The 20,472-nt window shown below is 39.0% G+C and overlaps 1 protein-coding gene across 1 annotated transcript in view; it reads right to left on the reverse strand.

The window, feature by feature from the left end:
* Positions 1-1,206: 1,206 nt before the first annotated feature.
* LOC119691287 overlaps positions 1,207-20,472 on the reverse strand; it is a 43,546-nt gene continuing 24,280 nt past the window's right edge. Inside the window, exon 2 of the mRNA XM_038108485.2 lies at positions 1,207-3,081. Within this exon, the coding sequence (XP_037964413.2) occupies positions 1,874-3,081 (1,208 nt within the window). The 3' untranslated portion in view covers positions 1,207-1,873. The remainder of the gene's footprint in view (positions 3,082-20,472) is intronic.

Raw genomic sequence — 20,472 nt, forward strand, 5'->3', positions numbered from 1 at the left:
GATTTGACTTAATATAAGCATGAAATAATTCAATATGATTGTTAATAAAGATTTGTGATGATTTATAGATAAGAAGCTGATTTTTTGTCATAATAATATGAGAATTGTGACGTTGTTACACTAATTACATTGAAGGAGTATTAAATTGTAGAAGTATTTTTGTTTTTATATTAAATTTTGTTAGAAAACCTTCCTTCATTGGAAGGAAACCCGTGCCCCAGCAGGTGGGGACGTGATGATGATGATGAACTGTTTATTTGTTAGGAAATATTCGATATTTCTCATTATTAAGTGTTAACACATTAACTACGTCATAACACATTAATTGTAATAGGTTTTTTATAATGTTTGCAGTAGTTATAAGGTTAAAACTTGTCATTTAAGTTAATTATATTAGGTGGCCAGTTACTGCAAAATAAGAGGGCCAGTTACTAAAATTTATGGCCAGTTACTACACAAAAGTGATACTTTTCATTTAAATAAAGATATTTAAATAAATAGTTCTTATTGATTATTAAATTGATCAAAAAAACAATCAACAGGATCTAGTGAATCATTAGATATATAAATCACCTAAATCAGAAAATGCATTTAGATGGAGCACACACGTAAAGTGGCCAAGGTGCTTAAGTGGCCAGTTACTACCCCTTTTCCCCTACTTACTTCCAATTTTATTGTTATTATGGTTTCTGTTGAGCTCACCTACGACCTTTGGGCCGTATCTAATTCCATATTAGCCTTCAACTGCTCGTAGACATCTATATCTAAAGTTATTTATTTAGTTACCGTTTTCCTTTGTTTCTTACTCGTTTCTTGATTGCCTTTTTAATAATAAATTTACCAGTTTCACTACCATTTCAGATTAATATTTGTTAAAAAATAAATAATAATAATAAATATTTGGGGACATCTCACACACGGCCATCCGTCCCCAAGCTAGGCAGAACCTGTGTTATGGGTGTCGGACAGCTGATATATCTACACAAATAAGATAGATACATACTAAATATAAATATCAACACCCAAGACCCGAGTACAAATATCTGCCCCAGCCGGGAATCGAACCCGGGACTTTCGGCATAGCAGTCAGGGCCACTAACCACTACGCCATTCGACCGTCATTGTTGTGTTTTTAATATAATAATATAACCAAAAACTACCATTTGAGCGGAGCCTAATTTTCGTAAGATAAAATGAAACGATTAGTTTAATTTGTTTTTAATAGTTTTATTTCGTCGTTAGTTCACTCTCTACGTGTGAATGACCGGAACAATGACAGATGGAATGTAAGTACTCGACCAGAGACAGGATAGAGCGACCACGGTGACTACCCATGCGATATACAAGTATACAAAATACACAATATACATATACGATGCTCTAATAAAAATGTACAAGCAAATAAATCTTTTGGTCATCCGATGTGATACGTAAACTACTATAAAATCTGTAACAAATCTCTATTCATGTGAATATGCGAGACATAATACAACTTAACATACAATACCTATATACAAATGTCCTACAAAAATAATACAACAACTGGATAAAAGTACATCTTGTACCCTGTTACATCAACTAAATAAGGTTTAAATTGCAACTCTCTCCTATTTATCAATTTACATCAATCGTCTAAACATCACCTTCAAGTTTACTAAGAACCCGTGCATTACGGAACCCTCCAGGGTCCTCCACGGTTCAGTAGCGTGTGCGGTGGAACCCGACAATAAGTGCTCGCAGCATAACACTAATTACTAGCTAGCGTAGGTAGTAACGTTTATAGCTTGAAGACTTTTCACTCGACTCTCTCGTCGAGTGTCGCCGAGTGAGAGTTGGGGCGGGGTCGGGGCGTGGTCCGGCGGAGCGGGCGCGGCTAGACCATGATGGTGCTGGCGACGGGCTGGTCGCGCGCGTCCAGCGGCTCGGAGTAGCCGGACTCGTCGCTGCAGGCGCTCTCGTTGTCCCCCGTGAGCCCGCGCGGCGAGTAGCGGCCATCCTGCGAGCCCAGCGAGTCCAGGTCCGTGAGCTGGTCCAGCAGCGACTCGAAGTCCCCCGGCGGCGGGTACGTGCAGCGCCGCCGGAAGCTCTTCTCCCCGAGCGGCTCGTGCGTGACCTCCCCCCCCGCCGCGGCCCCCGCGCCCCCCGCCTCGCCCGCGGGGTAGGGCGGCAGCGAGGGCTCGCCGTCGGACGCGGCGGTGCTGGCGGTCTCGCAGCCCGACGACACGGAGCCGTCGTCGCTGTCCGCCAGCAGGTAGGGGCAGCGCGCGCCCGCCGCGCCCAGCTCCGCCGCCTCGTCGATAGCCTCCAGGCGCTCGCCCCCCGCGCCCCCCGCGGCCCCCGCGCGCGCCGCCTCCTCGCGCAGCTGCAGGCTCTCCTGCACCAGCATGCTGAGCACGTGGTCGGTGTCGCCGCCGGCGCGGTCCATGATGCCCTCGGGGCAGGACAGCTTGCGCGGGGACAGCTCGGGGCGCCGGCGGTCCCGCGCGCCCGCCAGGTCGCCGCTGGAGCCGCCGAGCCCCGCCCCCCGCGCGCCCGCCCCCGCCCCCGCCGCCGCCTCCTCCTCGTCCTCCTCGGAGCACAGCTCCTCGATGGCCTGCAGCTTGGGCGCAGACTTGGAGCGCTCGAGCGGCGGGCGGTAGTTGGCGGCGCCCACGCTCAGCAGGATCTTGCGGCGCGGCATGCTGGGGTTGTCGTACACGCTGTTGGCGAGGCTGAGGCGCGCGTTCTGCTTGCTGATGCGGTCCTTCTTGAACTCGCTGAGCGCGGTGCGCAGGCGCGCGGCGAGGTCGGCGGCGGCGGCGCGCGCGGCCGCCTCGGTCCGGCACAGCGCCGCGTGGCAGCGCAGCTCGTGCTTGAGCTTCTTGCCCTCGTGGCGGTACACCCACACCAGCAGGCGCGGCTGCTGCGGCGGCGCGGCGCAGTACGTCACGCGGTGCGCCCAGTACTCCGTCAGCCCGTGCTCCTTGGTGAACCCCTTCAGCCCCGAGTTGGTCACGGACAGCTTCATGACCACGTCGGGCTTGCTGGACTGCTGGTAGTTGCGCCACAGCGTCGCCAGCGGCTTCTCGATGCAGCTCTCACCTGGAATGGATAGAGTGTTTACGTTACCACATGAATTTTAGGCTTAAAATGAATAATTTCGGGGTATTGATACAATAAAAAGAATAAAGTCGCACAGCAAAATACTTTGTATTGAGGAAACCTTAACAAATCGCGAAACATTTTATAGTAACCACTCTTGAAATTTTTATTTTATGTAGAGTGCATATCAATTGACTCAAACATTTCCAAAAGGAAACGAGCGCTCCCCCCGAAGGTACGGCTGAGTGAACAACAGAAGGCAGGTACATCAAATATTCATACAGTTGAAAGTTGGTCGTTTCTTGGAGTCGCGCGGAGGGAGCCTGCCCGGCCGGTCCGGCCCACTGGCTCAGAACGAGGCGACCTCAGACAAGTTCAAGTTAATATGCTCATAATAATAAGCATATAATATTAGAGTAAAAACACTGAGACTTAATATATGATCACCTAAGTTATTAAAACCAAATTTTCAGGTTTTGGTTGAACTACATTTAAAAGTAATCCTAAATCTACTTTTATGTATCCAGATCTGGATATGACGTCAAACAGCGTGATAGATTGTTGAAATACGAATATTATATCTAACGTAAATCTCATATATTTACTAACAAGTCGCCGCCGACCGTCGTGACGCCAACAGGTATGTACAGAACCTGTCTTTGAACCCATTAGTTTTCAAAAATGCCGTAAACATGTTTAGTGACGTACTTCGCGAGTCCTTCACGCGAGCCGTCTCTGGTGGTTACTACAGCTTCAGGAAAACCAACGAAGAGTTATCGTTATCAAACAATCGGTACGTTTAGTGCAACGTCGTGGTTAGCGTTTTGCCGATTGTATGACAGCTTTCAGTCGTTCGTTTCTATAAATTAGCCGAGTTTTATTCATTGTAATAAATATTATTATTTATAATACCTACCTCTATGATGCGATATTATACTAACATGGATGTATAATGTATATGTATGTAATTATGTATGAGTGAGAACATCTTACATAGAAATTTTAATAACCATGAACTTCCTCAAGTTAATATTTTTTTAATAGCACCGGAAATGATAAAGTTAAATGACCTTTAAATATGACAGCGTATTCTCGCATAATGATTTATCGTTTGCATATTATACAGTTTACAATTTACATCTAACTTGCTTACGCCTAGGTCTAAGATAGAGCTTTGAGATTATGCATTCTAAAACCTGTTTCATACCAAACAGTATTAAGTTAATTGTAGCGACTTGTATATAGGTGTTTAAACAACTCGGCTGTCCCATTTTAAAACACAGTAACAGCCATGAGACAAAATGTTCAGGAGAGCCAAAAAACGTTTTGGTCCCTTCATTTCAATGCCCTGGTAAAACTATGATAGATATCTGAACAAATGTAAACTTAAAAGAAGCGGCAGAACCTAGGCTTTACATACAATACTATTTCATTTAAATATGACTAAAATTGTTGCTGTAATGCACAAAAGAAAACACTCACTAGGTTTTATATGGTTTTCTCACCCTAAAACCGCCCTCACTGACCATTTCATAACCTAGTAAGGGCCATTATTTTTGTCATTTAAGACAAGTTAAGTATATTGAAATTGCAATAATTGCGTAATAATTTCATTTTTTATATGTTTGGGATCCTTCACATATTATAAATCCAATTTTGCAGCACTTTTACACGACGGCACTATAAGTAATAGCTGAAATAGGGGCATATTTTTATGTTTGTTTTTTTGTTTTATGTAAATGAATTAAATAGCCATATTAAGAAGGCTCTAACATGAAAATTATTTATGGCTGCCTTCAATTAGACAATATTTGCTAAATTTCTATCTAAAAATCAGTTTTCTCTTATTTATAACTTGTTTTTTTTTTGTTTATGCAAAATAGGGCTAGTAGAAAAGGTTCTGACGAGAAAGGTCTCTATGGCTTTTATAAAGAAGACAAAATTTGCTTATGTTCTACTTTTAATTCAACTCTCTAGGTCTCATTGGTGCAAAGATACAGGTTCTGAAATGTCTGATATTTTGTTCGAAAAAAGTGTTAGTAATAATGTATGCCATTTGTGACTTACTAAAATTAACGGACGAAAATTGTCCTTTGCTGACCATTTCAAAACCTAGTAAGCGCCATTGACCATTTTAAAACCTAGTAAGTCATTTTCACTTACTGTGTTTTAAAATGGTTGGTGGCTCTTACTATGTTTTGAAATGGTTTTCGTGGCATTTTTGATTTCGCAGGGTGGAGTTACTAGGTTTTTAGAAATTTTATTTTCGTTTCTAAGCGGTTTTTTGATATTCTGACAATGCAGTTTTGTGCGGAATAGCCTAAAATAATGTATAAATCAAAGACCCGTTTTTTTTTAAAGTTGGCGGTTACTGTGTTTTGAAATGGGACAGCCGAACTGTTGCTGATGTATTTCCGTCATTTACCCACCGACTAACTAAAGAGACTGAGGTAGTTATATGCTTAAAAAATTACAGTCACAAGTATAAGTAAGTACCTATATTAAAATATTAAGAGCCCCTGTATATTTATACCTACCATTCAGGTATTTTTTCGACCTTTTCTGTCGCATAAATGTCAAAACTTATTTGCAGATATAGGTAGATACACAAGGCACTGATGTTATTTTTTTTTTGTATTTCCAGAGAATCAGATTTAGTTTTTATATCACTGGATGAGCAGGTTTGCTTAAGCACGTGTCAGAAAATATCTATTACCTAAGCCCAGGTCCCAGGTATCATTTAAATACAAGACCTGCTGAGAAATCCTTGACATTCTGAATACTAGAATAGATAGGTATTTATCCGATAATTACCAACCAATATTTAAGTAAACGGTTGAAAATTATTTTGTTGATCTTTAGCACTATATTCTTGCAACTATGATTTTTATATTAGAAATATTTCAAGTAGGATTTTATAGCAAGATATATCGTTAAGACAAGGTCTTACTGGGTTAACCTATAAAACTTCACCCGTAACGTTAAAATATAAAAGTTATGAGATAAATTAAGCACCTAGTATATACCGAAGGAAAAGTTTGGACACTGAGTGTGTCCACCACAGCTAAGTCATAGTCAAGAAGTATATAGGCAGCTATATTAGAACATTCGCGTTCTTAAATATTAAATACAAAACCAATATCACTAATACTAGAACTCGAATATTACTAGCCTTTATGGAGCACCTGTAATATCTACCAGAGGAACATAAGCTTATTTTTTACATTTATATAGAAGATATGTACTTGTATGTTTTCGTAAAAAATGTTTTAACATTAGTTCCACATAGTTCCGTAATAAGATAAGTCTATATGCTATAAGCGTGGTGTTGCCATCATAAAATCCACATCAAGTTTATAGTCTATAACCAATGTCTACAAGCAAACAGTTTTACTAGAAGTGATTAAACTTCCTCCAGATTAAGGGCCGTTTCCGAGACGGAAAGTAACCAAAACCGTTCCTACTTTAGGAATAGTTACGTCAGTAGGTACTTACATAACATGTTATAGAGAATTATATTATTATAAGTAATTCTCAATTCTACACAAGCTTTATTATGTCTATGTGCGTGTACCCACTTCATAGCGGCTCTTAACGGCTAGACTGATTTCAATGTAACATGATTACCTGAGCGAAGCCACGATCAAGTCACCTCATAAGCCAAACTCAACACATGAACCCCTTCTTTTCTAATTTCAAAGCCGTAGTAACAAGATTCATTCTAATCCAGACCATGATTCAGAGCAAATAGGCACAAAAACTTAAATTGTTCATCTAAGAATCATAGTCAGATCTTATCAGTCTGTTGTCGGTTTACACCTGCAGTGCAGAGCGCTCTGCTGCAGTCGACACGGGCAGCGGCGGGCAGCGGGCCGTGTCGACGCGCGGGAACATCATCCGTAGAACTTTACTAATGTGGTGTGAAGCGGACGGGAGAGCGCTTCCTTCCGTCCGGCCCTGGCGGCCGTGAGGGGTCACTCTAGTGTACCTCAACTGTACCTCATTGTACTAGTCGTACCGACTGCAGGACAGCTCTCGTTTGTTTATGTTTGTCAAGGTAGAGTAACTCTGCTGGCGTGCAGGTGTGAAGCTATCTGCGATCTGCTGCAGAAAGGATATGCAGTATTATATAGGTATTGAGAAGCCAGAGATAGGAAAATCAATATCACACCCGAGTCCGCGTTGTTCTATGATATTATCACATGATATGAAACCATTATGAAACCTTGTAACCCCTGCATGACAAAACAACAGTGGACTTATGAATCACTGTTTGTATCTGTAACTAGATAGGCTTCAACCACCAAACTGATTCGTTAATCACCTATGCACCGCCCTACAAGGGCTACGAACGAACCCCTATAATAAGAAACACAATGAAAGCCTCGAATTCACTAGGGCACAAGTTCTGAGACTGTTACAGAACATCTACGGTGCGTGTTCTCAGAACATTTTGGTAACATGTCGTGATACATGTTGCTTGTCCACACCAGCAGTCTCCGCCGACATGTCGCCCGAGGAAGTCGAGGCAGTTAGTGCTGCGTGCTAGAAGTCGCGCACGCGTCCACACTCTGCAACAGCGGTCGCTAGACAGATGTCGCAGGAAGTTCTGTCTCGCGAGCCAAAACACGGAACCTGTTCTGCGACACGTAGATGTCGCTGTATAGTCGCGTGCGACGTCGCAGAACAGAGCGCGACGTCGCGGCGACACGTAGACGACATGTGCCTAGACAGGTTCTGCGACAATTTGTCGCCTAGTGAATACGAGGCTTGAAACGACAAACATAAATGCATCACATTTTGAACTGCGATATTCAAACCAAATTTGTTACCATAGTGTTAAGAATGTATAGAACTATTATTTAATATGTTATTTGAATACTTCAATCACGTATTGAGGGCTACAAGCACGCCCTACATTCAGCAGCACACACATAACCGACACTTGCCCAACTAGTTACGTCAACGCGCGTCTCCGCACGACCGTCACTTGTCACTTGTTGGCCAATACCTGCCGATGAAAGGTGTGTGGTGTACCTAATATATATAATGTCATTACTTTGTTGATATATTAGTATATTGGGTTCAAGAAATCGTATCGTGAATAATTACGAAAGGTTCATTGAATTAGGAGCTCCGAAATCGTAAATTACCTATTATAATATTTTGCTCTTACATTTATTTCAGACCATTAACCATGACAATCACAAACATCTTAACGAATTTACAAGTTAGTGTTCACATGAATTTATTCAATGTTTATAGTTGGGCGCTTCAACTATGTATAGGCTTCATTTGCACCATATAGCATAATTATCGCGTATTATTGAAACGTTTTTAAAGCTCCCGTCAAAATTAAGCCTGATAGGAGATACTAGAGTTTGAAAGGAACTTATGACATGAGAATCATAGGTAGGTAGATAACTTCTTAGCAACAATTACCTCCATATTAATGCTTTGTTATTATGTAGAAGTATAGTATAAAACCAAACCTACCATTTGAATGCAACTCCTAGCTAAGTAATTGGCAGGTCGCGTCACATTTATGCTTGTGGTAACTGCGAATAAATATAGAGTTGATACATTGTTAAATTTTACGATGTGCTAAAATGTTACTCGTGTCACTAACAAATGCTAACAATATGCTATAATAAAATAGCTTATTTTTATAAATATATAAGAGGAAAACGCTGCAGTCTGATTTATTTGGTCGGTCGTGCAGTGATGGCGATGGCTTGACCTTTGCAGCCACATCAGGGCACATGCATCGCCACTCTGCGCCCTGATTCTCAAATGAACAAAATTTATACAATTGAGACGCAGTCTCACCATAATCTCCAAAAATGACAGTCATCACACATGCATAGTGACTTGCTTATTTATCACAGTTGGTTTGGTGCACATGTTTGGAGAGAGAGAGAGACATTCCATAACTGTCAGTTTTGGAGATTATGGTGAGACTGCGACGCAATTGTATCAATATTGTACATTTGAGTATCAGGGCTCAGTGCACTCTTCTTGTAGAATATTTACGAGAGTCTGTTATCTGGTTCCTCCCACATTTATTATCAGACGCGTAGCCAATAAACTTTTCACTCTTATCTTGTTTGTCGATCTGTTAATTTAAGAAAGTGTATATTTCTGTGATTGTTCCTACTAATAAGTACAGTAGACTAAAAGGGGACGCTCTAAATTTGTCTAAAATCTAAAAAAAACTGTTAAGTATCGATAAAGCCCCTGGAGGTACATAATTGCGTTTGAATGGTTATGAAATGAACGTATGACGCAGTGATCTAAAGTATGAGGAAAGGACCTAAATGATACTCACGAGCAATTAAATAGTTCCAGTTACATATGGATCGTCCATGGCAGGTGGAACTTTTTCATTTCTCGTGTGTGTATTTAGCTTGACCCATGGCACGGACTGTACACAATATGTTATTGTCGTTGAAACATGTTTCTTTCATTCGACAGTATGAGGAAGAGTATTGCCTCTCCGTATATGGGAAGGAATAATGTTTTATAATTTTGAACTTCACTTAATTCAGTAAATCTTCCACTGTCATTGTCCGTCGTTAAGGAAATTATACATATTATTATACTACAGTTGTGGAACGAGTCAAAAGTCATGGCGTACTGGCGACCTTATGCCCGACAATATTTTCTTCCGTATAACCAATCTGTGTACCTTTGTATCGAAATGTTAATTTCTCTTAATTGTTTTAATCGATTTTAACGAATATGTCAAATGCAGAAATAATTGGATTGAAGCCAATCATCCATTTACTTGTATTTCCTTTAATAACGCCATGACTTAAAGAATGAGAACGACGACGAATTTATCGATTTAATTCATATTTCTTTTAAATTTTATATTAGGTTGTTTGTAATTTTTTTTAATAGGCACGCAAATAATAATATGTATCTAATCTAGTAAATCTTGAGGGAGAACCTTTTAATTGTTCTGTTATTACTTAATAAAAAAGACACGCTTTAACTATGTGGCCATTATGCTTACAAAAATATAGCTAATTAATGACCTCATCCAGTACTTACAATGTAAAAACATATTTAAATTGGCCAAATTGAGGAAAACACTTGTGCAAATTAGTTTACCTAAAATTCCAAGAAACAGCTTTATCGATTTTATTAATAATTTTGAAATTATAATTATTATATCACACATTTTAGCCCTTCACATACATAATACATGTAGGTACTTCTATAAACATTTACATATGTATTAGTATTACGTAGACGATAATTGAATATTGATAGGTTCTTAATTATGTCATAGTTAATTATTACGTTTATCTAAAAATATTTCCTGAAACGATATTACTATTTTTATGTAGGTACTTACTTAAGTATAAATTTTAATGTTTTCCAATCAAAATTAACTGGGGCAAAATTAAGTGTAGGCAACTTAGAATCGCCCAATATAAAATATAATCAAATTATAGTTTCTAGAATTATTATCATTATCACCACGAGCCCGCTCGCGCTTGTGGTCCGTGGCCTCCGCCCATGCCGTGTTCCGTGGCCTCCGCCTGCCCTACCGCTTTCACTCACTGCGAGATGACTGTCGTTTGTTTTATTATGTACAGTTGGCACCACTGAAGGGTCACTGACCCGCCCCTGAAATAGGTATCGTGGACTTTGACTTTGAAATGTTTCAGCGCATTTATTTTCGTTCTGGCGTTGACGGTTAATGTAAATTTATTTCTCTGTACGAACATAGAAAAAGCTTTAGTGATTTCCTACTTAGTATTTGCTGAGGTGTGGATTTCCACAAGACGTCCTTCCGAGTCTCGGTGGTACTACCTAAGTGTTTTCTTACATGCATTATAATGAGACATAAGGTTTCCTACCACTAGTACCCCTTGCACAAGTAATTTGCGATGTCGGTGATTGAAGTTCCAAGTGTTACGTGTCAGCAGAACAATCTATTGTGTAACTAAAGAAGACAAAACAAAGTTATTTTTAACTTTTTACCAGCGTCGTCGGAGGGCAAGAGCCAACGTTATTTTTCTCGTGAAAATGGCAAGAATTTACATTGTGTTTTTTACAATGACACAGAGCAGTGAGCCGGCAGTGGGACTCCGCAATTAATATTTTCATTGAAGTCGTATGTACGAAGAATGCGTCCGGAATACATTTGAATAAATTATATACGCGCTGGGTCGCCACTTATTTACTGAAATAAATGGAATTGCATTGACTGAAGCGCACTAGGTTGATTATCTTTCTGAAATTAAATTTTTTATGTTTTAATATTAATATACATCATCACCATTATCCTTGGCCACAAAATCAAAATCAAAAATTGAGTTATTTATGGAACTTTTTCATTGCTCGTGAATGTATAATGCAAACTTGTATACCGCTATTGTAACTATAAGCGGTGGTAACTTTAGTACAGTACCATAGTTTAAAGATGTAAAGCTCATCGCAGAATAGAGTTATGTTATAAGTATTGGATACATAGTTACTACTCAGGTGGTGTTGGGCAGATCCTCACTATACACTCACGGGCAATGAAAAAGTTCCATTGAGAAAATACCTAAATTACTTCTAAACGGGAAAAGCTGCTCTAACTTAATGACGCCTTCTGCAATGTTTAAGTATATTTTACGTCGCATCAGAATATTACGAACTAAAAACGTAAATATTTAAAAAAAAGTTTTACTCAATAAAAAAAAAATTGTGGCTATTTGGTGTCTGCATTTTGCAAGTGGAACTGTTTCTTTGCACGTGAGTGTATGTACTTATAAATAAGTGCCTAGTTTAGTTGCTCCCTCCCTACAGCTTACTTGCGATTACCGTGACCTTACATCGCGTAAATAAACAAGATGTTTGTTCAATAAAGTATTATGTCACTAACAGCGTAATGTAATGTTTGTACATTATATGTATATGTAAGTATGTATAAATTCGAGACACCAAAGCATTTCAATAAAGTAAAACAACCGTCTCGCGACTTTGTCACTATTGGCTAGCATACCATGATGACATGAATAACATAAAGACTTCAGTAGTATTGAGCTACAATGAATACATGATACCTATAAATTTAAGCCATATTTATAACTTCCAGTCTTTTTCGTAAGTATAAATAAGTAGGGCGTCCAAAAAGGCATCCTCCGAAAATAAAACAAAGAAGACGCTCCTTCGACAAACCAGTTATGATACCGACTCCCGGCGGCGCTGCGGCGCTGCCTGCCCCGTGCGCTTAGACTAACAATATACGAGCAAGATGGCGTATCACATACAAAAACAAAGCAAACGACTGTCTGTATTTTATTTACTGTCAAAGCGCTTTAAGTTTAACCCTAATAACAATCATTGTACCAATCAATAAAGTTACAAAGCTTCTAAATGAAGTATTTATTTAATTATTAAAAAACTGAATCATTTAAGAGTTCAGTGGTAAAAGTGGGGTGTTATTTGTTAAGACGTTTCTGTTGCACTGACACACTCCATCTAGTTTGTATTAAAATCTCGTTGCCCGTGGAGAAAGTGGCTGCGGTCAGGACGGCGGCGGCGGCGCGGCGCGCGGCGGGCCGCGAGGGGCATTGCGCCTGCTCAGCCACACTTCCCGCCTGGTTAGCACGTTACTCACTTCATAAACTTTACACATTATGTAACGGGCTATAACTTCTCTAATGAAGCTATATCTGTCTTACCACCAATAGGTGTAAATCTTGATACTGGTATGCTATTTTTCCATGGTGAGACAGATGGTTTAACGTGGGTTTAGGTTTTGTGGCAATACCACAACAGTTTAATCCTAGTTCGTCCGGAAAGACGTAGGAAAGTATTATTTCAAGTAGTTATGTAGTTTTTACGAAAACCACAAATTTCATTAAACAGATAACAACCTGCGCTCTGATGAACTCATTCGTTCTACACAATACTAGAGTATCAACTCACTATCGGAACACAATGGCCAGATAGTAATAGCTAAGTAATAGCCCATTGTGATATCAAAATGAGTTACGTTTATTAAGTAATAAAATAAGTTTTTTGTAAGATTGTTAAGTTTAACAGTGGAAGCTATGATTATAAATGCATACTACCCCATCAATTTCTTTTTTAATTTTTTATATGGGCTTTATATTATACACCCGAAATAAACGATTATTTACGAATCTTCACGAGACTAGAATAGAGTGTTTTGAAGATAATGAAATGATGAATATATTTAAATTAACTCAAAATGAAAGACGTTCTGTATTTGATTTTGAGTTATGTAAAACACAATTATAAAACTACAGTTAAGTAAAGACCTACATTACTGGATGGGATTTCTCAGACAAGAAGTTCACTAATCAAATTACAGTGAATGTTGTTTGCATACAATGAGCTAGGTTGTCTCCTGCAACGGGTCTCAGTAGGTCTATGCATCTTCTAGGTCTTAGGTCTTCGGCACCACCTCGCTTGTGTCTGTACCTTGGGTAAAAAGTGTGTCGATGTACCCATTGAGGCCGTAAATATTTACCTGCTAATTGTTTTTACCCAATTCTTAGGAATTTAAAGCGATTAATACAAACGTAGTGAAAGTCGCAGAAGGGGTCACTACTGTTGACTTGCTCCGAGTGTGAGTTTGAATAACTGAGTGAAGTAAATGGATAAGAAAATTGAAGAGCAACTTTGCTACAAAATTAATCAGTAAGTATGTACTTAGTTTAATGCTTGTCCTTCTTTAGCAAATTTTGACAAACAATTGTGTCCGTGCCATTTGACCATAAGTAACTCAGTATCCAAATAAAAATATTTTTTTATGCTTTTGTGAACTTACGTTAACCCAAATCACGGTCATTAATTGTACTAATTAATTAAAATAATTAGATTCGTTAGGCCGATATGTCGTAATCGTAACATATATTTGAATTTTCACTCTGATCCGTTCATTAGCAAGTACCTACCTAACCACCAAAGCCACCTGTTCTCAAATATTATATTCTGCCTACTGGCTACTCACGGCACAGGCTTAGCCTAGTGTGAGAACCCCAGCTACCATAGTTTTTTTTTATCTGGTCCAAATAATTTAAAACTATTTTATATCCATAACATTTAAGTATTAAGATAACTTGTAAAAATGTTTGGTTAAATAAACATAATACATTAAAAAAAACCAAATACATTATGTTCACTAAGCTTAGCTAAACACCTGTAGTGGATTTCCTACCAAATCAATACAAATTTTAATCATAGAATAGAATACGATTTTATAGGTCATTGTTCGATCCTAGAGGTATGTGCCGAAGCAATCACTTCACCGCTCATTTGTACATTGACTAGGTACATACGATGTCGCCGCAATGTTGACGTTGGTTATCGAAATGTAAACGCGATCGGCAGGTTTGTTGACGCGCGGGCGAGTGTCGACGCATTAGCCAAGATTACCTCTACTATACCTACATACCTAGTCATAGCATAGCAAGTTCGGATTCTCCAGCCACATCAGAGCACATGCGAGAAGATAGACAGGGTCGCTGTTGTCGGATACGACGAGGAGGCCATCATCATCATCATCATCATAGCATAGCGATAATATGTGTAAGTATAGTCAATTATGTTTACACCTTGGCATCACATTTCATTATTAATAAAAAAACAAATATCGATCCAATTTAGAAACAAATCCTCTAATCGATTCAAAACTACGATATCATGTATCATGTACCTAACATGCTATGTTAACTTTATAGCATAAATCTGTCTGGCAATTTTTTTCCAGGTCGACTAGTCCTATGTCCTAGGTATACCACGCCGGTGTACTCGAGTGTAGCTGAACCAGCATCACTCGTCATTCAACTTACGAAAATAAATCATGACGTTTTGCGTAATTTTCTAATACCATTTCAACATTTTCAACATGTATTTGTTAAATATTGCTGTGCTAATTGATAATTATAAGTCTTTCCCAATCAGTTTGGTATACGAAGAAGGCAACCAATAAGGAAAACATACGAGTAATTGGGCCAAAACTACGCAATACACAACAAATTTAAAACTGCTCAAAGTCATGTCATTAATATTTTGTTTCGTATAATATATTGAACCAAAAACTTACGTATACTGGACAGAAATTTTCATGAGTTATTTATTCTTGACAATGTATTATTCCTTACCTGGAAACAAAAGAAAGCATAATATTAATAAAATTACTCAAGGAAAAAAAATGTTTTACATTCTTTGATGGGATTTCAGAGTTTGCCTCATAATGAAAATTAGTCAGTAACTACAACTACAATATGAAAACAACATGTGGTTAAAATTCCATCGCTTTCCACATAAATACTCTTTATTCAAATGGTATGACGCATAGTTATAATTACTATATTTAGTTATTATGTTTGTGAATAAACTGATTTACATTCTGGCTAAACTGCTTGGGTATTGGGTGAGTTTCCGATATTGATTAGTAGGTAGGTACCTGACCTGATGTGATGTGATGCTGATATCTAACCAGCATATTTATTCACCTCGGCAAGTTTAATAGGTAGCACTAAATCTATAAGTATAAGGAAGAATACTTTTAATGCTAATACTTTAGTGTGTGATGCCAATAAATAAATAAATAAATAAATACTGTCTTACAAAAAATATGTTCCAGTTTCTAGAGTATGTATACAGGAGGGTCAATAACCGACATGGAATTAAACAAAATTACTCTGTAGCTTGATCTATGAGTTGAGTAATTGCCTGTTACTTCACATATCCGTTGATCTATGGCTTTATTTTTTATTTAACACACACCGTTCGTTTCTGAAACACTTAATCTATGCCTACTCACCAGATATACAGGGTGATACAGAAGATATACAATACAGTAACGGGTTAGCCGATCTATTATTGTTCTACGACTTTTGGAAAATAGTCATGAAAATAATTACTGTAAGCGTATTATTTTTTTTCGCAAATTCGCAGAATTTTCCTAGATTTTTTGGTTTACGAAACACTTTTTTAACAATCTGTATAATCAAATATGAACGTTGTTTAGGGTGTCCGCAAGTTGGCAGCGACCGGTTCCAGCGGCCACGAGCCAGCGAGTAGGAAATGTTTGTCGATGGTTTAGGTCACAGTTCGGACCCAAACTGGTTAAAGTTCAGTACACGAGTTCTTAACTAAACCAATAAAGCCGGAAGTTCCACAATTTTAACAGGTTATTTAACAAACCTATATACGTGTTTATTACTTGACAAGACAAAAAATAACACATTATTTTTATTTACGTGTGTTTAAGTATATGTTTATGTATACTTACGTACAATATTGTACCCGAAATTATAAATTAAGTCATTCGCACTTCCGTGAGCTATAAAATGCTGAGCCACGATCACAGGATTCGATACTATTTTCGAATCTACACAAACATATGGAAAAAACAAATGCCACTTTTGGAACTAACAAATTTGCCTTACATTTTGACAGTGACATTTGACGATACGCAACGTAAACGGAGGTTTCGAATGCTGTGCTCGCGGCTCTGAAGTCCATAAGCACAATTTTTGTAGACATTTATTTGCTGAGACCAACTGTAATCTTTTATCTATACTTAATCCCCTTTTACATCCGAAGGTGACAGGGATTAGGTGTACTAAGAGGGAGGCAGGGAGGTTTAAGGAAAAACATCGAATAAACAAAAATGTAGAGTACCTACCTACCCGTACCTAATGAAATTAAATGTACTTAACACAAAGGAAATGCTACGTTTAAAGCGTGAAAACTGAATAATGTATGCGTATTAGGTGTAGACTTCTTTTGCAAAACGTAACTACTTCATTATACTCACATACTTGCGTTTTCTTCTAACCAAAATTAGTTGTTATGCAAATAAAGATGAATAAATACAAATAAGTACACCTATCCTGCTATGACGGATACTCGTAGATGTAATATCTATTAGGAAACATTCATATAGAGTAGAGTATAGATTATGTAATGATGCTCGTCACCTAATCGTTTAAGCACTTTTCAAATGGGTCTTCTGGAATATTGTCAATTAAAACGCTTAATTAATGATACGATTGACACGACTCTTAAGGTAAGCGTCCACCTGTCAGCAAAGCACGCAACAGTCGCATCGCATTCAGTATTATAGCTGTCTTTGTATATAAATTCACACAAGACGACCGAATGGCGTAGTGGTTAGTGACCCTGACTACTGAGCCGATGGTCCCGGGTTCGATTCCCGGCTGGGGCAGATATTTGTTTAAACACAGATATTTGTTCTCAGGTCTTGGATGTGCCCGTAAAATGGCAATAGGCCCGCCCCCTATTACATTGGGACTAACAGAACACTCTGGCGAAAAATGGGTGCAGCAATGCACCTCTGCCTACCCCGCAAGGGAGTACATTAGTACAAGGCGTGAGTGCGTGTTTTTTTTTTTTTTTAATTCACACAAATGCCTCCACTACATCGGCATTACCGACGTCGTTTCTCCATACATTTATAACAATCCGCTTGGTGCGATAGGTACGATACCGATAGGCCGCGATAGGCGGACGCTCACCTTTAGATAGCCTAGCTGACGGTGATGGTGCAAGATCACAGCTACATTACACCGCGCGTGATAAACAACTACGGAATGTGGTCTTCTATGTGTCTGCTCAAGACCAATAGAACCATTATCCAATGAGCTAAACTGATAAATATTTAGTAGTGTCACTACTGTGTCCACGTGTTTACAACTAGAATTGTTTTTTTGCGGTTGTAACTAACTAGATTACGCGGTCGTTAGCAACACTCATATGTGCCGGGTGGAATTTATTAATAAGTGATAAGTACATTCTGTTCCATACGCTATAATATATTCTGACTGAAAATGGCGTCGCAATTTTGTAGCAAACCCTAGTCGCGCTCTAGTGTCCTTTGATTTTCATAGAACCGCAAAGATGAAGTTCCTTAGCACATTAAACGCAATTTCCTGATATTGCTTGTTTGTTACTCGTATGTCTGACTTGACATCACTTCTTCGCCATCTAAGCCTGGTCCAGAAGGGCTAGTACGGGGAGCATTTAAGACGTGACAAGAGTTTTGCATCGCGCGCACTCACATCGCGCAGCCTTAAACTCAAAAGCGAGCGCGACGGAGAACTTTTGTCACGTCTTAATAGCGCCCTGTACTAGCCCTTCAGAATTGACTTGATCCGTCAATTCTGGACCAGGCTCAGCTGAGTGTGGGTGTGTCATAAGCTATAGCTAGGTGAGTATTTAGCAAGTCACGTTGCGTATCACTCGCGTGCCACTAACAGTTGCTCGGCTCTTCGCGAACGGTACCGCCGCCGCCGCCGCCGCAGCCGCCGCCGCCGCCGCCGTCGATACGACGACGCCAATCAAAATCGTATCGAGGTCTCCGAACAATGCTATAAGGTTACCTGCCAGTTGTTCGCGTCCATGGCTTCTTTGAAGACAATATAGCTTACAACTGTTACAGCTGTTTACAAACTACTCAGTTGGTAGGTATAATGTTGTGTCTTTACATTAACCGAGTAGATAGGTAATTAAAGCGATGATTTTTATTCTGTTAACGGACTTCCTGGTACATGATTTTCAATTTTCTCTCCTGATCTAAGCTATTTAGATTCAACATTTTTGCTACAGAAAGCGTTTAAAATCCACGGCGTACGGCTATAAAATCTATTAAAAGCTCATACAAATTGCAGAGTACACAACATACAGGATGAAGTGTAATATATGGCGGTGCACCGAGTGTGTGGCGAGGAGCCAAGAGCCAAGGTGAAGGCGACTAGTGCGGCTGATTAATCGCTTGTTGTAACTTTATTGTATTGTATTGAACTTAATAAAGAAAACATACTTTATGTGTCAAGGTAGGAGTATTATCTTCTTTCTTTTCAGTTGATAGAGTTTATTGTTTTAGTAAGTGCCGTCACTCGTAAATCGGCAGATCGTTGACCAAAAGAAATAGATACAGATACATTTTTTTTTAATTTTAAGTGCATAAATAACTATGAGCGCGACAAAACAGTGAAGAATTGAAGATCCAATAAGTCACACAGTATCGTAACACTCACTGAACCATGAATATTCTTTTAACTTGTCTCTAAACGAATCTGTAGGTAGGCAGGCACATACCTTTAATATGAATAATGATTAATTATTGAGCACAATAATTGAAAGCGTCGCCCTGTAGCCAGTAGACGCCACATACCAGCTGCACGCCTGGTGCCTGCACCAAACAAGGGACCAGAACCATTAACCCACTGCGAAGACCGACACTGACATACTTGAAATATTACAGTGCATGCGCTATCGTCCAAAATGAAGTTTTATTCACCAACTTGTTGGCTCGCTCGTGCAAAAAGTTGAAGCCATAAAATTCTACTGAAAAACATTCGTAGAGACTTCACCCGCTGTTATATTCACATAAACGAGCTGTATATAGGTACCTATGTAACGTAACAGTCTGTATACGCCTCGACAAAGAGCAGAACTAATAATCTTGTAAGATTAGCGTAATTGCAGGGCACATACAGTCATATCCACCCATGTGTGATGTGTAGGTACTCCGGAGCAGCTGAGTCACCGCCCCCCCGCCCGCGCCCCCCGCGCCCCCCGCCTCGCCCCCCGGGTGCCTCACAAATTGCGAATGAGCCCTGCCGTGGCTCCACTAAGCGAGTTAGAGGTCAATTTGCTCCTGGCCGCCGCCGCTGGGCGCAATCCGCCGGCAAATCATATAAATTAATGCCTAATTTTGGTCACTAATGATTTGTGACAGTACATATTATTATGTTTGGATGATGTCTTAGTCATCTACAACTTCGATCCGGCTAATAAATAGCTCATTGGAAACTGAGTAACAGAGGCAAATTTGGAAGCAATTATAGAGGAACGCAAATATAGTATTGATATCGAATTATTATATGGCCACACATTTTAATTTTTTTTACAAATATAAATAATTTATAAAGAAAATGTAAAGCAACTCCAATAACTATAAATGAATAAAAATATTAACGTACTTATATAGAATAAAAGTTAAATTACAATCTTTGAACCTCTTTTATAATTGCTACCTGTTTCTGAATGCAAAAAAATATCCAATAAGTAAATGTAAGTGGATGGATATATCATTCCAAGCTACGTAATGATTAGTCTATGTCGACTGAATATCAATGCCTTTAATGAGCAAAGGCAATTAGTGGCGCCATTATTATTATGTTATATTAAAAGGTTGATATAACAGGAAAAATAAATAATACTAATCCAACGTCATGTTGACAGGGAGACCAAAATGTTATGTTATATACTCGTACGTACCTCTATTATGTTAAAGGGATAACTTGTGCTAACCATCTACAGCACACACACACACACTCACGCCTTGTACTAATGTAACTGGTAGTTACTTTCATACGATTT

The sequence above is a fragment of the Plutella xylostella genome, chromosome 15 (genome assembly GCF_932276165.1).
Source record: "Plutella xylostella chromosome 15, ilPluXylo3.1, whole genome shotgun sequence".
NCBI lineage: Eukaryota > Metazoa > Arthropoda > Insecta > Lepidoptera > Plutellidae > Plutella > Plutella xylostella.